This window comes from Aptenodytes forsteri, unplaced genomic scaffold, assembly GCF_000699145.1.
Source record: "Aptenodytes forsteri isolate BGI_AS27 unplaced genomic scaffold, ASM69914v1 Scaffold193, whole genome shotgun sequence".
In the NCBI taxonomy this organism is placed as follows: domain Eukaryota; kingdom Metazoa; phylum Chordata; class Aves; order Sphenisciformes; family Spheniscidae; genus Aptenodytes; species Aptenodytes forsteri.
Window position 1 is genome coordinate 10,623,616 of NW_008795405.1, and position 21,303 is coordinate 10,644,918.

Genomic DNA, 21,303 nt, shown 5'->3' on the forward strand with positions numbered 1-21,303 from the left:
AGATGGGGAGCACTCGGTGTTATTTTAAACAGTGAGATGTCTTAGTCTGCTTTTTTGCAGACTACCTAAGCTGGGCACAGAGGGTGGCTGCCAAAACACGAGAGCAGCTGATGGTGCCTCTGGCTACTGCTGGCAGGCTTCCTCCAAGAGGCTCCAAGAGCCAGGTGAGATACCACACCAGTTCCCATCACAGCTCCTGCATGATCGGAGAAGTGCTGACAGTGGCATGGCCACAGGGTGAGCTGCAGGCTGGCTGGCCCCTGCACACCTCAGACGGACACTGTGGCTCGGTATGTGCGTATTCCTGGCTGCTGGCGAGGTCTGCGGCGCCTTTCCTCTGCTGCATCACTCCCTTTGAAGCCATGAAACGTTGCTCTGACCCTTCAGATGGAGGATGGAGTCCAGGGGACAGGCATGCTCTACCCTCTGCAGCGCTGGCTGCCTCTGTGCATCCCTTACCTCTGTCTCTGGGTACCTGTGCTTCGGAAATGTAGATAGATGAGCCGAAACCAACAGACCTCAGCACCCTGCAAGCCTGTGGTCTGAAACCAAGGTGTGCATCATTAGCATGAGGCCACAGTCCTTAGGATGGGGTGTATCTCTCTGTCAAGGCCTGTGCACCCAGTTTGCTTCTGTCATAGCAAGGCGTCTGTGGTCTGATGTCCCTCAAGGAATTCCGGTGTGTAAGTGCCTCTGTGTGTGCCTGTGTGTTTGCATTTACAGTCCTTAGTCCCCCCAAGTTTTCCATTTGCAGTTCTGCTTACAAGGGACTCCCTTGCTGTGTTTCAGCCAAATCAGAGATACCAGCGAAGAGGGAAAAGAGACACATCTCTGTCAGGCCACTGCCCTGCGAAACTGCCTCCCTCTTCCAGGGATCAGCATCCTTGATAAACTCATCAAGACCTGTCCCATCTGGCTTCAGCTGAACATGAACCAGGAAAGGGCTGGGGCGATACTTGGCAAAGAAACAGCAGGGGTAAGTCCAAAGCGGTTTCGGTTCAGACAACCACATTTCCTGTCCTTGGTGGAGCTGGTTAGGAGAGCAGCGCTTTTTTTCTTGTGGAAGCAAAAAATATTTAGAAGACTATGCTTTCTGTTTCCATTACCTTTTGATGCTTTAGCCACAATGGCGCAAGAAAGATATAATGGCTTTGGGGAAGCAAGAAATCTTGTCTCTGGTTTTATTTATTTAGCACGTAGGTTCATGGAGATGCCTTCCCATTCACCACCATACCCATAGGTATGTTGGCTATCTTAATTTGGAACAATAAAAAAAATCCCTGAAGAAAAAGCCCTTAAATTCTGGGACCTGCTGGGAGTTGTTTTTATTGCAATAATTGGTATCTGGTCCCCATAAGCTGAATGTTAGAAAATGGCAGACTCGTGCAAAGCTCAGCACTTGCTTAAGGAAAACAGCTCTGTAGGAAAAGGAGCTCCCCATTCCCAGGGTCTCAGAGGTGAGGCATGGCAGGGAGTAGGTGTCCTGGTCAGGTGTGGGGAGGGCAGGTGCAAATGACCTGAGCTGCTGCCACAGCACAAGGGGAATTCACTCACTCCTGCTCTGAGGAGGTTTGGACCTGTGCCTTGGCTGTGTCAGTCTACCCCAGTGCTAAAAGCTGGCACAGCCAAGTGACAGCCTCCAGTGGGACTCACCTGACCAACCCAGACTGTGCAGTGCACCTCACCCTGAACCAGACTTCTCAAATAGGTTGGGCAAATTATTCTGTTTGTTTTTCTGCACGGACTGTAAAGGGAGACCTGAGTGACTGTCTCTGATATAGCCGGGTATGGCCGTGAGCCTCCTCGATCATTAGCCACTCCCTGCAGGCAGGGCCGTTCCTCACCTCTGAGCAGCTTTGGGGATAAATCTTACCTCTGTTCCTCCTGCTCACACCATCCTCGGGCACGGTCTTCAGCTGCAGCTCGAAGCAGGCAGGAGAAGAGCTGATGCATCAGAGGTGTCCCACAGCAAGGGCAGGCTCCCCTGCCCACTCTGAGCCCACCTGAAGCTGAATCAGCACCACACCTTTCCCACCACCGGTGAAAATGGAAGAGACTGGTTTGCATACCGGTCCTGACCTGGGCAGTAGGGTTAGGTACAGCTCAGAAAACCCACCTCCCTCTCATCTGAACAACCATGGTCCAATTTTAGCCTTTGGAACCATGGCAACCAGTCATTCTGATCAGGAAAACAGAAGTGATTCATTTCCAAGTTTCACTTCTCTCGTTGCTTAAATTTAATTTCAGATGAAGCACTTGACCGATGCAATGTGAGACAGTGCCATCTGAGATCGAAGGTTGCAGTAGTCTCTCTAGGTGGGTCAGAGGGACCGTGCTGTCACATGGGTGGTAGGACCTGGGGAAGGGGGAGAGACTATAGCTTTTTCCTACCTGCAGATACTTTCTGTGATGTAGAAGGTGGGGGCTGCCCTGCGTTAGAAATAGGCCTGTTTCAGGCATGCGCCTGTTTGCCATGTATTTATTTGGATTTTCTCTGCACTGCTGGTGGACTTGAGCCCATGGGGCTCAATTTTTTATGAATGGCAGAGGCCACGGCACTGTGCGAGGTTGTGAAGCTGCCCCAAAGCTGCATGTTTAGCATGGATGCTTCAAACTGACAGGAGATGCCCTTATGACTGGGACTCATGCAGAGAAAGGTCCTGGCTTCTAGACAAGCTTTTTTTTAATTCCTCTGTCCAAGTAATTAATGTTTTCTTGATAGATTTCCACTGCATTACAGTTGATTAATCATTTTATCAACTCACGCTTCTTTCTCATATTAATATCCAGACTCCAGAATTAGCCCAATTTTTTAATTCAGTTTTTATAAAAATACCTTGATTGTCTCCTGCCAAAACCTGCTATCAAAGAACAAATAAAGGTGAAGATTACTTTGTCTTTGTATCTGCAGCTTCAGGGTACAAGCTAAAAATATCCTTGACAATGAGCTTTGATTAGAAACACACTTAGTAGCTCACACAATACAAAGAATGAGATATTTTTCTTTTTTCTTTTTCTTTTATCTTTATCTTTTTTCTTTTCTCTTTTCTTTTTTCTTTTTCTTTTGTCTTCTGTCTTCTTTCTTCTTTGTTTCTTTTTTTCTGTTTTCTTTTTTCTTTCCTCTTTCTTCTTTCCCCTTTCCTCTTTCTTCTTTTTTCTTTTTTTTTTTTTTTTTTTTTTTACTTGTCCCCTTGGGGGGAACCAAAGGAACCAATGGCTACAGTGAATCCACTCGTTCCAGTTAAAGACTCAGGGGCCTCTTATCAATGTGTACAAATACCTGATAGGAGGGAGTACAGAAGACTGAGCCAGACCATCCTCAGTGGTATCCAGTCAAAGGATGAGGTGCAGTGGGCATAAATTGAAACACAGGAAATTCTGTTTAAACTTTAAGAAAAGCTTTTTTATTGTCAGGATGATTGAACATTGGAACAGGTTGCCCAAGAGGCTGTAGAGCCTCCATCCTTGGAGATAATAAAAAACCTGACAAGATACAATCCTGAGTGACTTGCTGTAGTTGATCCATCTTTGAGCATGGGGGTTGGACTAGATGATCTCCAGAGTTCCTTACAACCACATCTGCTCTGTGATTTCGGGACCAGTCAATACACTTGAAGTCGGTGCTGCCATCTAGAGGGATCTTAGACAAGCTGAGGGTACAGGGCTGGCAGGAACCTTCTGAAATTCAACAAGGACAAATGCAAAGCACTGCCCCCGGGAAGGCAGACCCCCAACAGCTATCCAGGCTGGCACTGCCTGGCGGGGCAGCTCTGCGGGAAAGGCCCTGCAGGGGCGGCGGGCAGCAAGCTGGGCACAGACCCACTGAGGAGAGGCTGTGGGACCAGAGTTTGTTCAACCAGGAGGAGAGACAGCTTCAGGGAGACTGCACAGCATTCCCCTGGTACCTACAGGGAGGTCATGGGGAAGGTGGAGCCAGGCTCTGCTCAGCACTGCACGGTGGGAGGACAAAAGGCATCAGGCGTACATTGAAACTGGAGGGGTTCAGACTGGGTACATAGAAACACTTTCTCCCTCTGAGGACAGTAAGTGGTGGGACAGGTTTCCTGGAGAGGTTGTGCAGTCTCCACCCTTGGAGGTTCTCCAGACCTGTCTGGACAAAGCCCTGAGCAACTTGGTCTGGCCTCATGGCTTCACCCAGGGGGATGGACGAGAGCCCTCCTGGGGTCCCTGCCAGCCTGAATGATCTTCTGGTCCTATGAAAAACTTTGCCATGAGACACTGTGGCCACCAGAGCCTTTGGCCTTATGTTCCACTTGTGGACCCTTGAATCCTTTCCCTCTCAACATACAAGTGACTCCCTTGCTTTAGACCCAGACTGGGACATTCTAGGGTGAATTGTCCGTGATTTAGGGCACTTTTGTGAGGAACATCACTTGACAAATTGTGAGTGCAGCTTTATACTGTTCAGGTAGTGAAATAGTTTGCCTTAGGCTTAAATGGGACATCAGTGATGCATAGAAATTTTGCTGGTTCCTTTGCAGGTCTGAATTTCACCCAGATGAAACGTCCCTTTATTCATTATTTTTGTCATGTAAAGTTCAGCCAAGTGGAATGAAGCTAAAATAAGATCATTTAAAGGTGGATTGTACTGATAAAAAACTTCATTGCCAGTGACCTAAAATAAAGTTCAGAAGCTCACATAATGTAGCTAAGCTCTTGATTCCTTTCTCCTTTTTCAGATATTCTTGGTTAGGAAAGAGGGTAACGTGAACAACATGGTCCTTGCGGTCCGCCTGCCAGTGCAGAACGAGGCTCCCGGTGTGCTGGAGTACAACATTAAAGAAGAAAAATCAAGTAAGTTAAGTTCTTTACATTTTTTGTCTTGCTCTGATTATTGTACTGAATCCTCTTGTGATCACTAGTATTTATGTAATCTCACTTGCAATGAGCAGGTTCCTCTTGTGACCGGCAGCAGATCTTGCTTTTATGGTGTAGTTCAGTTAATATTTCCTGCAGCTGCTTTACCTCAGCTCCCCTGTGGTTCTGCACCTTGTATTATCATTTACAGGCTTGCAACAGGAAAATAAAGTACCCCCAGATGAGCAGGCCAGTGCTTTGATCAAGCGAGAGGAGCTGCCCTTCACCAGGTGGAAGTCCTGAGCAAAGTGCAAGGCACTGACAGACTAAGCCTTGTTAACTCACTGGCTCTGTCTCTATTTCTGCCACTGAATTTGGGGCCCACCAGGCATCTGACATCTGCTACGTTCCCTTTTCATGCACCTCATACAGTCATACTGAACAACCGGTTACTCCTGAAGTATTTCACTGTTTTCAATGCCTCGCTGTTTCTGGGAAGCAGCTGGGTCTTGGGGCTGGTGGTATCAGTGCTGTTCCTGATCAGACAGCCCAGTCTGCCATGAGCAAGCAAAAATGAACCCAGTTCACAATCATCAGCCACGTCTGATGCTGCCCTCAGTGTAAATGGATGCGTAAGGCATATGATTTCCACTTTCCAAGAAACATTTGTAAACACGGGAATTTTAGGATAGTCATAGAAACACGCACTTGAAAGAGTTCATCAGAATAACTTCACACTATTTATTTATATGAACACATCCCAATCCTCTGTCACTGAGCTCTGCCCCAAAGCCAGCTCCCTGGGGTATATGTTTTACTCTCTGCTAAAACACTTGTATTTCCGTTGATCAATGTTGCGGCTTATTTCTTTCCCCTTGACAGCTGCTCAAATGAATTTTTTCCTTCTCATATGTTTCTTTGCATACCTCTGCATCATAAACAGACTTTAAAGCCAGAGGGACAAGTGGATATCTTAATCTGCTCTAATCTCAAGCACAGACCACAGGCTGTCATAGTGTTGCTCCTTCACAGAGCGCAGCTGCCTGCCCGGCTGCTGCATACCCCCCAGGAAAGCTTTCTCTCTCATCTGCGTGCACCTTGGAGCACGCAATTGCAGAGATGCCGCACATGTTCAGTGCTCCTGCATGAGGGCAGGAATAGCAAACCTTTTGCCACAACTTCAGGTGTCCAGATTAAGAATACAAGGGCAAGGGTTAGCTGCAGGGTGGGGAAACTTTTTTCTTTATTTAGTTATTTGAAGTTGACCTACGGCTTAGGTTTTGCATGGTGGGGGATTAGTTTTTGATGATTCAAGTTTTCCTTTGGATAAAAGTTAAAAAATTGAATCTTGCCATCCTAAAAATATCATTTATAGAAATGTTACTTCTTGACTTGTGTCCTGTGCCATAAAATCTGATTTCTTTGAGGACAGGCAAAGTAAAATGTAGTACAAAAATTTCACTGTGAGCTAGCCTAGCTAGAAAGACTTTTCTGCCATGTTTTTCAAACTTACTTGCTTGTTATTTCTAATTTATCACTAACTTAATGCAAAGGATGTGTTCAGAGACACAGCTTTCTGGTAGGAACAAGAATTAAATCAGTTTCCACCATTTTCATATAAGTTGCAGAGTAAGTGGAGCAGGGTAATTAAAAATGAGCTCTCGTTCAAAAAGCAGGAGAACTGCCATCACATGTGCAGTGATCCCAGCGGCCATGAGGCTGATGCATTCCTATGATGGATATTCACATTATTTTTAGCTTGAGTTCTGTCAGTGTTGAGCTGTAAAAAGCCTCTCAGTTCTCCACCCCACACTGTTTTGACAGGAACACACTGGGCACAGAAACGGTCATGCTTTTGCTTCCTTTCTCATTTAGGGTAAGTAGCCTGGCTTTTGAGTTTAGAAGAAATCAGATTAATTCCTGTTAGTAAAGTCAAAGGACTATATCTGGTGCAAGGGGAGATGGTAAATCTTCTGTGTCTTGGAGTAACCTAATACATTAGTTTTGATTTATTGTCTCTGAGTTACTCCAACTGCTTTCTAAACTTTTTTAGGAAATAAAATTATATGTCCGAATGCTTTAAAAGAATTAAGACTAGAATCTGAACTTCCTTGCTAAGTACCCTGGTACGTCTGGATTGCCTTAGCTTAATGAAGTGCCCTTCACTCTTCCCTGGTATTCTGTGTCAGGGTAAGAGACCTCTGAGCACCCCCGGAGACATTATCTTGCTGTGGGATGCAAGTCTGTTGAAAGTTCGGTGTTATACTTCCTGAGAGTGTGTAAAGCACGCCAACTGCACAGCCTGAGGACCGCTGTAGACTGGCAGGGTTTTTTCCAGGCATCTAGTCTTTAACTTCAGAAAGTCCCTCTTTAGTTCTTCTGTGTTTGCTAAAAGGAGGCTTCAGCTTGCTAATGAACATTGCAAATAGGGAGGTGAATCCTCCTGATAGCTACCTGCTCTTTGAGTCTACATGAAATGGAGTAGAGCTGGTGCCCTTCCAGTGCCCTTCAAAAGGAGCAGCTGTAATTCTCCTGCCATTCCAGAATCCCCCTTTCCAGCTGTACTGGGGACAAGCAGCTTTGGTTTGTTGGCCTGCTCCTAGTATTTCCTTTCTGAGTTGACACATAAGCAATGATCTGTGTAATGTGCCCCACAGAGAGCTGTTTGTCCCTTTCTGAGAGCTGACTCCTCATAAAGGGTTTGAAGAAGTGGGAACAAGTTCTTCTCCCTGTTACCTCAGTTCAGCTCGTTAGACGCCACAGACTTGATGCATTCAGATGTAAACTGAAAGCTAAATTTGCCTTGACCTATATAGTTCGGATTTTACAGAGATCCTCCCTTCCAGTTAAAATCCAAGTTGCAACCCATCCCAGCTGACTATTTTGGAGCACATTGCCAGCTGCTTCTTGTCCTTCTCATGAGGACTCAGTGCAATCTCAGCTTCACAAGTGACACAAAGAAGGATGTGCTATCCTTAGAGGTGACATGATGGCTCTGTGCCATCTCTACAGCGATGTCCATCTCTTACTTTTACCATATGCAGCAAGTTTTACTTGCTCAGCTGTTTGTAAAAAGCCGTTCTCATCCCATCCTACTTTTCAAATGGTACCTGAAGAGGTTTTCCCCAGTATCATAATGATGGTATGGAGGTTGCTGCCCAGCCTCTGAGATCCATATATATATACGGCCATTCAATGAAGCACAAAAAAACCAGAAGCTTCCTAGCATTGGACTGCCTAATAATGGTGGATCATTGTGTTTCTTTCTTTTCCCCATATCAGATCTGCTTTGTTGACATTTGATGAAATATTTAGGGAAGTATCGTTTCCTGAGGGGAAGACCGGATTTAATTGTGGGGTTTTTTTAAAATGGAAATCCCCAAAGAACCCACTAGCTAAGAGGGTCAAGAAATGAAACCTCTTTCCATTTTTTCGTGGGGAATTTTCACCTGTTCTGTGAAGTAGCCCTTAGAATCATAAAACAGGAGAATGAAGAGACTGGATTTTAATTTTTTTTTTCTGGTTCTTCATCTTTGGTTGTAGTTCCTCCAGAGACAGGAAGGCTAAAGCCTGGTTGCAGCAGCAGGTATGGTAGAGACCCAACAGCAGATACCACATGGTTCATCACAAAGTTCAGAAACCCAACAACTTTCAAAGCCTTGGATCTTTGTGGTTTTGCTTCTCAGCCTGAAGGATCCCTTACTTCTTATGCAGAACAGTGGAAATCTTCCAGAGGGAAGGCTTGTTACAAGATTTCTTCCCTTTAGAGATGCAGTGTTGGGAGATACCTCTCAAGCTCTGCTAAAATCTCAACTACTTCATGCGCTTTCAGTTCTGAGAGTTGTCCCTTACTTCTGCTTCATCCCAAAATGGAGGCCTAGCCTCACATACCACAAGAACTGAGCACCATTTCCTCAGCTGACTCCTACCTTTGGCTTTTCTCAGCAAACAGGTTGTAACTTCAGGTCCCGATTCTCCTTCCGCTTTATGTGTATACAGTCAGAAATCATTCCACTGACATCAGTGACATCATTGCAGCCGTATTGAAAAGAAAAGAAGCAGATGTTTGAAGTAAATGTGCATGTTTGAAGTAACATATACTGAGAGCTTGAAAGAAGCATCTAAGTATGATAGACCACTTGGTGAAGGTAGTGACAGTAGCTTTTAACTTCACAAAGTTGTGAAGACACATGCAACAGGGGTAAAGTCCTTTAATAGAAAAATGCTCTAGCACCATATACTGAGTGTAATGCTTCCTTTTTTTCTGGGAAATCTTGTCAACTATAGCTGGAAATAATTTGAATTCATGAAACGCTTGGGTTGACCATGTACTTCTCAGGAGTCTTGCACATACGCTTTGGTGTGGAATGTGTTGTAATTGTTTTCCAAACTCTTCTGTACCAAAAAAGAGGATGTGATTCCTTCCCAAATATGCAAAATGATGCTAAACAGGAGAAGTATCTGCAATTGCACAGAATAAAGAAGAACATTATTAGAAATTTTTATAGAAATAACTATGGAATTGATTTGCCAAGTCAGTACTGAACTCCTTGGGCTCATGTCCTAAGGAGTTTGAGGCTGGCCTGATCCTGCCATGGATGCCCACTCTTGTAACCATGCTGTTGCCTCCTGCCTCCCCCATTGTTGCGGCTAGCTTTGCTCACTTGGCAGTTTATTTTCCTGAGGCTGTTCACATGAGTCCATGTTGTGGAGTTGCTGTCCTTGTTCCTTATTTAAATCATAGCCACATGGGACAATCTGCCACCAGGCGTAGCTGTTCAGAATAATCTCTTCCAATGCACTGGGCCAAGGCTGAGTTGAGCCCCAAAATCAATGAGTGCACAGCTGAAGGAGGGGTTTGTAGTGAAGCCTTGTCTGTAGTGTGGTTATTTCATTTATTACAGAAAAATTCTGAGATTTAAATTAAAACTCTGCCTGCTCTGACCCTCAGAGACAAACACTGAACAAGCTGGAGCGTAACGGAGATCTTGAAATAACCTTAACACAATCAAATAGGAAAGCCAAAATAAATTATCTCCAAGTAATACAAAAATGTCCAGATCACTATTAATACCACCTTTGAAAGATGAGACACAGTGCCATTGGACACGGTAGATTATACTTGATTTCTGGTTTATGGACAGCAGCTGTACTTCAGGTTATATGGTATGGGCTTGTGGTAAGGACCCACAATATACCTTGACAGAAAAGATACAGGCAATTACTGCACTCAAAAGCGGTTTAAGAGCAACCACTGAGTATTGCTGCAAAGTTGCAAGTCTGGTAGCAAAAAGAATGTTGATAAAGAAATCCAATGTCCTGCCCTGGTCACCTTATTTGGCCTTTCTTAAAGTTAGAACAAGCTCAGGAAGTGCAGGCTGGAGCCTGATAAGAAATGCTTGAGACAGACAGCAGGGATTTAGGAGAAGACCACAACTCAAGTAAAACACACAGCAACAGCTTACATGCCTGGTTAATTCTCTAACTGCTTTTACCAAAGGGCATCTCTTTGTCATGAAAGTTCATGAGGACCTGACCACTTTGTACATCCACCACCCACCGAGCTCTGTCCATCAGGACAGAAAGAAGAGCTACACCAGGTCTAGAGGCAGCAGGAAGGCAGGCCTTGCTGGGGAGTCAAAACAACAATTTAGACGAGCAAAGGTATTCCTTTGCACACTGGATGTTAGGAAGGGTAAGCTCAATCAGGAAAGGGAAGAGATTATTTAAGGGCTAGGATTTCACAATCTACTTTCTTGCCTTAATAATTCCAAATAGGTGCAGTCTAATGCTGTGAAAGCAAGCTTAACTCTCAAAGCCAACTTTGTCCATCATATTACCAAATTACTTCAGCCACTTCTACACTTCCATTCCTCCTTCCCAAGAGCATATGGGGGAAAAAAATGGGGTTTTTTATTATAGACTAATGCCATTTGCACAGGATAAAAAGGGCATGTGCAGTCATTCTGACTGTCCTGTAGCAGTAACAGATTATAATTAAACAACAGTAATCAGGCAGCAGCATGTTTACAGAGGGGCATTAGAGTAACATGGGGATGGACTTTGTTCATCTTTGCAGGCTTAGCTCTAAACAAAGCTGCTGAAAGCCCTGGTCTTTACAGCCCAACCAGCCTGAGGTGAGGGCTGTGAGCACGCCTGGCATGATGGCAGAACTCAGATGCAAGGGATGCAAATTCCTGCCTGCATCCCTGCATGGGTCAGTAGGTCCAAGCACTATGTGAGAGCACTCACCGTGAGTGAGCACGAGGCAGGGAAGATTGACTAGGAACAACTTAGTACATGCTCTTTGTTGGCTCAAACACCTTCAGATGCTGATAATGGACTTGCCTGTTGCACTCTGCTGGCACTCTGGCCACTATGGCCAGATATGGTCCATTATGGCAGATTTCTCTGTTTTATTTTGTCAACATTTCTTTTAATACATGATGCTGAGGCTGGATTAACAAATTCAGAGACCAAAGTCCTCGTTGCTAACATAGCACAGCATGATCAGGTGGTATTTTCCCACATGAACTGCATTGAAGTACTGCACAAATGAGGTTGTGGGAAAAAATGGGAGGATAGCTCAGTTACTGCAGCCTACTCACAATTTAGCTCCTTTAATGAGAGTGGCCAGTTGTGTAGATGATCTTTGTGATATGAATATTTTTGTGGAAGTGTTGACAGCTCTTGCAATAGCTTCCTCAGTTTTGCAAGTCTTTTTGCTAACACCCTGCCTGCTGGAATCAGGAAGTAGAGTGAAGGTAGACAGAAATTTTTTTTTTTTTTTCCAGAAAGAGAAATAACCCTCACAATTGCAGAGAAAAACCTAAAGATGTAACCTTTAATGTAAAGGTGTAACCTAAAATTTCTTAAAGTCTCAGAAAACAGAAGATATAGGAAAACAACCTATAGGAAGACAATCTCCCATTTTAAAAATTAATTTTAATTGCACTTATTTTGGATCCCTTCTGAACTGGAATGGCGATGAAAAAGGTGGAAATCTGTGGTACTGACTGAGGCCAGAAACATGGGATCTTTCACTTCATAGCTAAAGTGAATCAACTGAAGTATGTGCCGGTATTCATGACACTGACTTCTAAGATGACGCCATTTATTTGGGTAACACTTGCAGATTTTCACAGAAGGTTTTCAAGACAGGGCTGGATGAAGCCTTGAGCAACTTGGTTTGACCTCATGGCTGACCCTGCTTTGAGCAGGGGTTTGGGCTAGAGACATCCTGGGGTCCCTGCCAGCCTGAGTGATCCCATGAGAGGGAACCAGCCAGTGAGACTGAGTCAGTCTGTGGGCAAGCTCAGGGCAGATGGCAGTTCTCAGAAGGGGTGTCTCAGCAGAGCAACAAAAGCAGTTCCCATTCTCTGAGACCCAGGTTCTGGGAGAAGACCCTGCTTAGCAGGGGTTTGGGCTAGAGACATCCTGGGGTCCCTGCCAGCCTGAGTGATCCCATGAGAGGGAACCAGCCAGTGAGACTGAGTCAGTCTGTGGGCAAGCTCAGGGCAGATGGCAGTTCTCAGAAGGGGTGTCTCAGCAGAGCAACAAAAGCAGTTCCCATTCTCTGAGACCCAGGTTCTGGGAGAAATACTGCTAAGATTTACAGAGGGGTGGTAGTGAAAAAATAAATAAAACGTAAATATTTGCTGGGTTAGTGTCTCACCTGTGATCTCCCCAAAAACCATAACCTTCCTTTCTTTGGTAGATACCTTGTGTACGGGGGAAAGAATGTGCTTAATCTATTTAACCAGTGCAGATTTCCAGTTGAATTAACTCATATGAGGTATCTCAACGTGTTTGAAAAGGCCCGGTAATGCCCTATAGATGCAATTATATGCCCCTCCGCATATTGCAGAGCTGAGCTTGCTGCGGGCTGAGATAGACTTCATCATGTGGAGTTAATAGCACTGCAAGGCTCCTGGACTGTTTTTGCAGAGGTGCTAAGGAGACTTTTCAGTTGGATTAGGACAATCCGAGGAGTAAATGTACATCCCACCCTTCTCAAGTCGAACCTCTCGAGGCAGCCTCTGGCTCATCAGAGGGCAGGCAGAAGGGCCCATCAGAAAGTACATTCGGTTACTTCTGTTATCACTGTAATGGTACAAAAGTTCTTTTTTAAATGGTCACTTTAACTGAAATGGTTGGCCTTCTTGAGTGGAAACCCTGCAGCTTTCAACACCGGAAAGAAGAGTTCTTAATACTGTAAACTAAGGCATGAAAAGCAGGGTAGGACTATTTATAGTTCTGATTTCCTCTGAATAGATGAGAGGCTAAAACTGACATTACAGAGTGAAAAGATCAAGGTTTGGGTGGGTTTTTTTGATACCCCATGCTGCTATTCAGCAATAAAGCAGACAAAGAGGGGACTGCCTTGGCAACCACCTCATGAACCGTCCTGGAGACTTGTCTACCAGACAGGAAGATCATTAAGCATCTTCAACTTCACGTTTACTATAGACTATGATTTTACTGAATATATATATAAAAGTATATATAAGTGTCGTGGTTTAATCTCAGCCGGCAACTAAGCACCACGCAGCCGCTCGCTCACTCCCCCCACACGGTGGGATGGGGGAGAGAATTGGAAGAGCACAAGTGAGAAAAACTCATGGGTTGAGATAAAAACAGTTTAATAATTGAAATAAAATGATAATAATAATAATACACAAAGCAAGTGATGCACAGTGCAATTGCTCACCACCCGCCGACCGATGCCCAGCCAGTCCCCGAGCAGCGGCCCCCCCGGCCAGCTTTCCCCAGTTTATGTACTGAGCATGACGTCACATGGTATGGAATGTCCCTTTGGCCAGTTTGGCTGTGCCCCCTCCCAGCTTCTTGTGCACCTCCAGCCTTCTCAGTCGGTAGAGCATGGAAAACTAAAAAGTCCTTGGCTAGTGTAAGCATTACCTAGCAACAACTAAAACATCGGTGTGTTATCAACTTTGTTCTCATCCTAAATCCAAAACACTGTACCAGCTACTAGAAAGGAAATTAACTCTATCCCTGCTGAAACCAGGACAATAAGGCAAAAACATCAGTAGTCCCAGTAACTAGTAGTTAGGGTACTGCAGCCTCATAAGCACAAGTAAAGTAGATGGAAAAGGGTGTGGGCACTGTCCCTAGGAGAGGCAGGAGCCAGGTTTTAGGTGAGTTCAGGCTGTAACTTTGTGCTGACACTGCTGACACGAGACGGGCTCTCGCCATCCCTCATCTGCCGGCCACATGTGTCCATGCCCTCATGCCCCTCTGGTCCCTGTCTTACTCTCCCACATGCAGGTTATGGCTGGGAAGGAGTGAGCAGTGCAGGTGTGGGGACATGAAAGCAGGATGGTGTGGTGGGGTGATCCTTCCTTTGAGGTTCTGCCATGTGCTGGGTTATGTGAAATAAACCCTGGAAAAGAGAAGAAAGTGATATGGGGGTGGAGGGGTGGCTGGTGACTTTGGGAAGGGTGGGTGGGCAGACTGGAGACAGAGGTCTGGGAACAGCGTGGAGAGAGGCAATAGGCAGCCAAGGGTGGGGTCACATCCTGTAGTGCTGGATGACTGCATGAGCGTCCAAGATGCTCTGGGCAAAGCCGAAAGGAGGCTGCCCATGGAGGCAGGAGCCCAGCAGAGCTGCCCCATGGTGCAAGGAGAGGAGGCTGCAGGCAGGGGGCAAGCACTGCCAGGATGGATGGGAGGTTGGTGCAAAACTGCGGCCAAATTGCTCCGTGGCAGCCAACCTCCTTGAGGCAGAGCATTGCTGGCAGCGTGCTGAGGAGCTGCCTCTTCCCCTCCCTGCCAAGCTGAATTCAGCTGAATTTTCCCAAGGAAGTCGGTGTCATTGCACCCATTTTATAGACTGAGAGCTGAGGCACAGGTTGCTGAAGGGGCTCGGCCAGCCATGCACCACCAGCCCTGAACAAGCCCAGGTCCTGGCCAGCGCTGTATTTACCAGGCTGCAGAGAGGCCCTTTTCCTGCTGAGCACTTGACTTTGTTCAGCACTGAGGTACCAACCCTACCATTCAGACTTCTTTTGCATGCTTTCTGTATACCCTGACAGGCAACTCCACTGCCATACTGTGAGGGAAACCGATTTTTCCAGTTTACTTCAGAGGAATGTTTTCCTTTATTGTTGCGTGATGGAGTGTGTGATTGAGGCAAAGTAAGAAACTGTTGTCAGCTCTGAGTCTGACTAGCCTGAAAAAAACAGAAATGTGCTGGAAAAAATAACAACAGAGTTATGAAAGCCCTTGGGAGAGAAGATCCCTCTTCCCTTCTCTCACCAAAAATGGCTGATTCCCTAATTCCATCTCAATTAAGCAAATCATACATTTCAGCAGCAGAACTTGTCCAAGACTACTTTTTTCAAGGATTAGCCAGTCGATGAATAAAAGTTTGTATATTTTTAGCAGGGAAGGCTGGAAAGGCTGAATATGTAGTTAACCTTAAGCTTCAAATTTTAAGCAGTTTAATTGCATATAAGAAGGCCTCTGGGCATGCAGGATAGTATCCTATTTTCCCGTAATAAATGATTCCTGTTCAGTCTGGTAGACACCTTGCTGTTAAGGAGAGTAGATAGACGAATGTTATCTTTTAAAGCGGTTCCTGTTGCTGTCGATGGTGTGTCTGTGTGACAGCTCTGAAGATGTAGAGCTACCCTAGTTATCTTCAGATTAGCTTCGCTCAGACACAGATAACAATCTGCCTGCACCACCCAGGGCTCAGCATGGGCTAATTTCCCCTGTTTATTCATGTTTCTCATTAGCGAGAAAAGTCTACCATCACCTACGCAGCTTCTTGGCATGAAAAACCTATAATTGAGCAAGTCCACCCCATGGCGTGAGAGAACTGGGCGGCTCTGCCCCAGCCTTGGCCTCCAGCTCAAGGAGTGCTGTTTTGCTGTTGCCTTCTGCTGGATCTCATCTGCCTCCACAGGCAATGCAAGGCCAAAGGCCACCTCTGCGTGGGCTGTTATAAGGACACAGGAGACATAATAATTGTCTGGTCTACCGTCTGTGGTTTGATTGGAGATAGAGACTGAATGATTTCTAGTCCCCTGAGGATGTCTAACCTAGACATCTTCCCAAGGTTAGTCTGCCTGGCAAGGATGGGTTCTCCATTATCCCCATCGTTATTAACCCTGAAAATAGAGTTAGTGTCAAGGAGTTCCCACTCAGGAGACTACTCTGAAGTAGGAGCCCAGAGTCTTGGTTTGGCAAGAACAGCGACTGAGGGCTTGGGGGATATTGTAAAACATGGTATGAGGACACAGTTTATAGCCTGTTGTGCAAGTTCAGCATTCCTCTTCTAAATGCAGGTGTGCACAAGGAGAGCAGAAAGTCTCACCAAGTCCCGCTCGTTTGAACTGAGTTCCACATCGCTTTGACACACTGCTTATTTTAAAACATAAAACACTTTTAAAACATAAGACCCTTGTGCAGCTGCTTTTTCAAGATGTAGCAGTGCCAGGTTTTTATGTGGTTTACAAGTTGTTTTGGAAACATTCTAGTTGCTTATAGCAGGTGGGTTTTTTTTCTTTTTTTTTTAAACTCTCATCCTGAAGAGTTACCTCACCTCTCTCAAGGCAGACATTTTCATTTTTACTTTAGGCTTTAAACCGATAGGATTGTAGGGAAAGCCTGTTGGAAAGAAGCCCTCAGGGTCTTGTTAGCTTTGTTAATCCTCACTTTGGCTTTTTTTTTTGCCTTATTTTTCACTCCCAAGAGGCATAATGCAAAATCTGCATGTAATCAGAGCTAGAGACTATGTGTGCTGTTCTAGGATAATATTGTCTCATCCTACTCTGCTTAGTACCTTGAACATAACCCAAAAAGCTTACTAGTTTTAAAACAGCTACTCTAAATCAGGACCCATAATACCAGTGCCCTTGTCTCAGTGGCTGAACTGGAACAAATTATAATTTTTGCCCTTGGACAGTGTTTGCTATCTAAAGATCTTAAAGAGCATAATAAACAAGAGTTTAGACTTGTAAATGAGGTAAAGAATAAGATACTGCTCAAAGTAAAATGAGGGCAGTAAGGACCTCATACTTTGACCTTTGAGTTGGACCTTCAAAGTCAGTGAGCGTGCAATCTATCCCACTCAGAAGAGTGGGAATCAGAAGACCTTCTTCCACGAGGTTGGCAGCTAGGTGGGATTGCAGCTCTCAGAAGCAGAAATACCATTTTTTCCTTTTATTGTCCACCCCATTGACCTCTGCCATTTCAGAGTGGGTTAGTCCCTTTCATCACTCACCTTTGGAAAGTGTGGTCTTTCTTCCTGGAAGTCTCTCACGCAGAATGTGGTTCTGAGTACTGGATGGCTTCCCTTAAAATGCTCAGAAAACTTCCTTTTTCTATATGATTAACCTCATATTATTTCATGAGGTGTCTCAGAGCCAGAGAAATAAACCGGCTTCCTTTTTCTATATGATTAACCTCACATTATTTCATGATGTATCTCAGAGCCAGAGAAATAAACTTTTCTCCAAAGTAAATGGAAAAAAATGGTTATTAATAATATCATCTGTATGATAACATATTTTTCACATAAGGATTGATTCTCATGATTATCTATATGACCTGGAAATTGTTGCTAAGAACTAAACCCCCTGAATTTCAAATCATAGTGTCCTTTCCTATTACGTGAGGCACAGGGGAGCCCCTTTATATATCTGAAAGCTTCGTTTACTTCACAAAGTTTTACCAAAGAAATCTGCCTTCTGAGGGCAACTTGCAAGTATCTATATTCAGTTTGTCTTGTCAGCCATAGTTGTCCACCATGTATGGGTGGATGCTGAATTACCTGTGAAAATGTGACTTCTTCAGCAGCGATCCCACAGTGCTCAGCTGCTTACAGCAGGGACCGTGCCAATCGAACGTGTCACCCTACTCCCCTTGGTGTCCTTGGGAGCCCTCTCAGTCCTCAACATTTCTGAAAGGCCACGTTTTCCCCCTCATCCCTGCTGTGTGAGAGCAAGAAAACAGACCCTGCGTGGCTACATCTAAAACTCCAGCTAAACCTCATGTTGCCATCTGGTCCTGGGAAGAAGTCCTGGATCTCCCCAGCCTCTGGCTGAAGAAACAGTGCAAACCAGGTATGGAATTTCCACAGACTTTAAGGTGTTTATTCAAGCACTGAAAAGGGGATGCAGCGTGAGGATCTGACAAGGAAGGCAAGTGCTTTGAAACCGAACAGTCATTCACCAGACTGTGCTCTGCTCTTAACCCCTGAAATGGTTGGCAGTGCCCATGGGCCTGCCGGGACTGTTCACATGGATACCTGTAAGGAAAGCAGTGAGGAGCTATGACACTTTTCTTTTAGCTGGGTTAGCTGTGCTTGAAGTACCCTTGAGAGCCACCCTCTCAACCCCTGCTGAAACACTAATCACAATAAGGAGGAAACAGGGCAGCGAAATGAGTGTAACACATATCTGCTCGAGCATCCTGCAGCAGAGGCAAGACCAGGCAGCAGCAGGATTTTATTCTGAACTAAAGGCATAAAATCTAAGTGGACACCAAGGCGCTGCCCATCTCCTTGGGTGAATGTGGATGAGCCAAAGTACAGTGGAGCGGCCAAGATCCCTGTGGCTGTTAGATGTGAGGACGGTCCTTTTTCTTAGCACCAGGATATGGTCATGGTGCACAGGAAAACAGTCAGCTCTACCAAGTGTCCCGTCTACTCAAGCCCAGCCTGAGAAGAGTGCAAAAGCCTGTGTTTGGCATCTTCTTTAATGGCATTACTTTCATTCTGCACAATACAATTGTATTTTGTTAAAAACATAGTTTAAAAATAGATTTCTCTTACACTCTAGACCCAAGCTCATTAACACTTTATCACTTTCATAATTCATTAGTTTCAATTTCCCAGGAACTGCCACCAGCAGTGATTTTTTTTCATCATGGCCAGAAAGATTAAACTTTGTAGGAAACCATAAAATTTAAATCCTGTGAGAAAACATGAGTTGGATGCACAACAGAAGACTCTGGCAGAAGTCCAAACCAAGGAAGTTTCTGCCCTTCCTTGATGAGGGGAAAAAATAGAAACAACTGACAGTTTCATGAAAGAATCACTAGGAAAGACAAGAAAGACAAAACAGACCTGGGTTGCCCAAGACAGTCTAGAACTGTGCAACCAAAAAGGAAGCTACAGCTTAGACATCAGATGGAAGAACCAGAGGCAGCAGATTACAGAAGAAATAAAAAGGCCTTGAGAAGAGAAAACAGATAAACAATGACAGTGTTTTACAAGAACGTAGCACTTGAAGGTCATACAGACCGTCCAGAAAGTCATCAAAAAGTAATACAACAATGTCAGGGACAGATACTTGGAACTTTCAAACAAAGCTTTTGCAGAAAGACACTGTAAACACCCAAGGACTTTTACCAAGGTTATACAAATTTTCCTACATCCAGCTAAAGCTCTTTCTTTTAATACCACCACCAGCCTAGTGCATGAATAAGGGCCAGAAGGAGATTTGCACGTGCTCAGGGAACTGAAGCAATAACCTGAAGGAATTACATCACACTTTCACGCATCTCTGTAGAGCACGGCAGGTACAACAAGCGCAGTGTATTGTGCCAAACGCAACACCCTCAGCACCGGGGTTACAGTAGTCACTGCAGTCCTCTATTACAATACCCAGGGCTCATTCCCCAGCGGCAGGAAACTGCTAACCTGGCCCATGCAACAGCTAGGAACGTCAGCATCTGGAAGTAGGACAGTCAGTAACCTCCACCTTGGAGTCATCCCACCTTCATAGCTAGCAAAGGGCTGAGTGTAGCAGAACAACAGCAAAGCTGGCCAGTGCTGCATACTGCAAAGGTCAGTGCAAGCAAGGACATGGCAACTGTGGTATCAAGCCACATTTATATCAAAGGAAGGAAACACCAATGAGAGGTCTGGTTAGGAGACTGTGGAGTTATAATCTTAAATCTTAAAATAGAAACAGAAAAGTGGAATCACTCCCATGATGACAAATCTCACAGTTTGCCAGAATCTGGAAAGATAAGAGCATCTCAAGCACATCCAAGCAGGACTTCTGGATATGGTTGTGTTCTCAGTAGTCCTCTATCAACACAACTGCTGCAGAATAAGGAATTCATATCTTTGAATTCAGATGTCTCTGAAGGATTACACAGATATCAAAAACAGTGAATAGGACTACCAGTGCCATTAGAGAAAAAGCTGAAGTAATTGGGTCCCGTGAGCCTATGTAAGCAGTAAGAAGATGGAAATTGGGGTGGTTTGTCCATGTGACCAGAACAACAGGACTAGCAAACACAATTCTGCAGGGAAATATCAAAGAGGAAAGGAAGGCAGAATGCCCAGGGGCAGTGTGACTCAAAAACATCAGCATCTGGATGGAGAAATGATGGGGAGATCTAAAGAGTAAAGGAAATATGAAGACAGATTCCAGTCAGTGCCTAAAGATGACACTCTTCAGAGCATGTTGGTGTAGTAAAGGGAAAGGTGAGACAATCATAAATACTTATAGTAGTTCATAACCTGGCCATGTCCTGTTCACTTATTGAGTTGCACAAAGGACACAAAACAGAGTATGATCAACAGTGAACCACTAATTCATGTTATTAATGCTTCCATCGCCCATAAAATTTTTTTCAATTAATTCTGATATCTTTGTTTCACACTGCTCAAATTGCCCATTGATCTACACATTTCCCCTTTTATTTCCTGAAGGTGACTTTTTTTCTGTGGGCTTCTAAATATTAGGTAAAACTCAATATGCTGTGGCAATATGTTTGGCTCACAGAACCCAGCCTATTTTTGCTGTTGCTTTTGATCATATTCTTGACATCCTGACACTGTTCTGGTGAGATGTAGAGATTTTCTTCCTCTTCAGGTGCCCTGGGTGTATTTTTATGAGCCCGAGAAAGGTGAATTTTGTCTCTGCAGTTTTCAGCAGGATTACAGCAGTCTGGCAGAAAAGTGTCTGCTTGTAGCTTTTGCAAAAGTCATGAGTTCCTATAAATGGCAACATCATGATCCCTCTCTGAGCAGCAGTGCTCGTGTCAGTGAAATGTCCCCAGCTACCCACAGCACATCCACAGCCAGACAAAACCACCTCTTCCTGACTGTCCTCTCAGAGCAGGGTGCCTTGAGGGCAGTAATGGCACTGGGGGAGAGATACGTTGTCCCCAACAGTCAGCAGAGCCCTTTCAGCTGTACAAACTTGCTATTTTCTGCATCTTTCCAAGAATCAGAAACATGCAGCAGGACCCACTTAATGGTCTCCACAAGCGAATGACAACCATTCCCACAAGAGTTGTTCCTATACTGAACCCATCATCTGCCGCCCGACAGCAAAGTGGTCAGGAAGCACCACTTATCAGTGATGCCTGCTAGTGGTCAGCAGGTGTCTAGATAAAAACAGGTTAAGGAAAAAGCGTTACAGTTTTTCCCAAGGAAAACCTTTTGCACAGGAGATTGCAAGGCTTTCCCCATGGGTGCTGTGCTGGGAACAGGTCCCA

General features: G+C 44.9%; 1 protein-coding gene across 1 annotated transcript in view; it reads left to right on the forward strand.

The window, feature by feature from the left end:
* Positions 1 to 226: 226 nt before the first annotated feature.
* RIN3 (Ras and Rab interactor 3) overlaps positions 227 to 21,303 on the forward strand; it is a 51,685-nt gene continuing 30,608 nt past the window's right edge. Inside the window, exons 1-3 of the mRNA XM_009280952.2 lie at positions 227 to 237; positions 790 to 976; positions 4,701 to 4,815. Coding sequence (XP_009279227.1) covers positions 227 to 237; positions 790 to 976; positions 4,701 to 4,815 — 313 coding nt within the window. The remainder of the gene's footprint in view (positions 238 to 789; positions 977 to 4,700; positions 4,816 to 21,303) is intronic.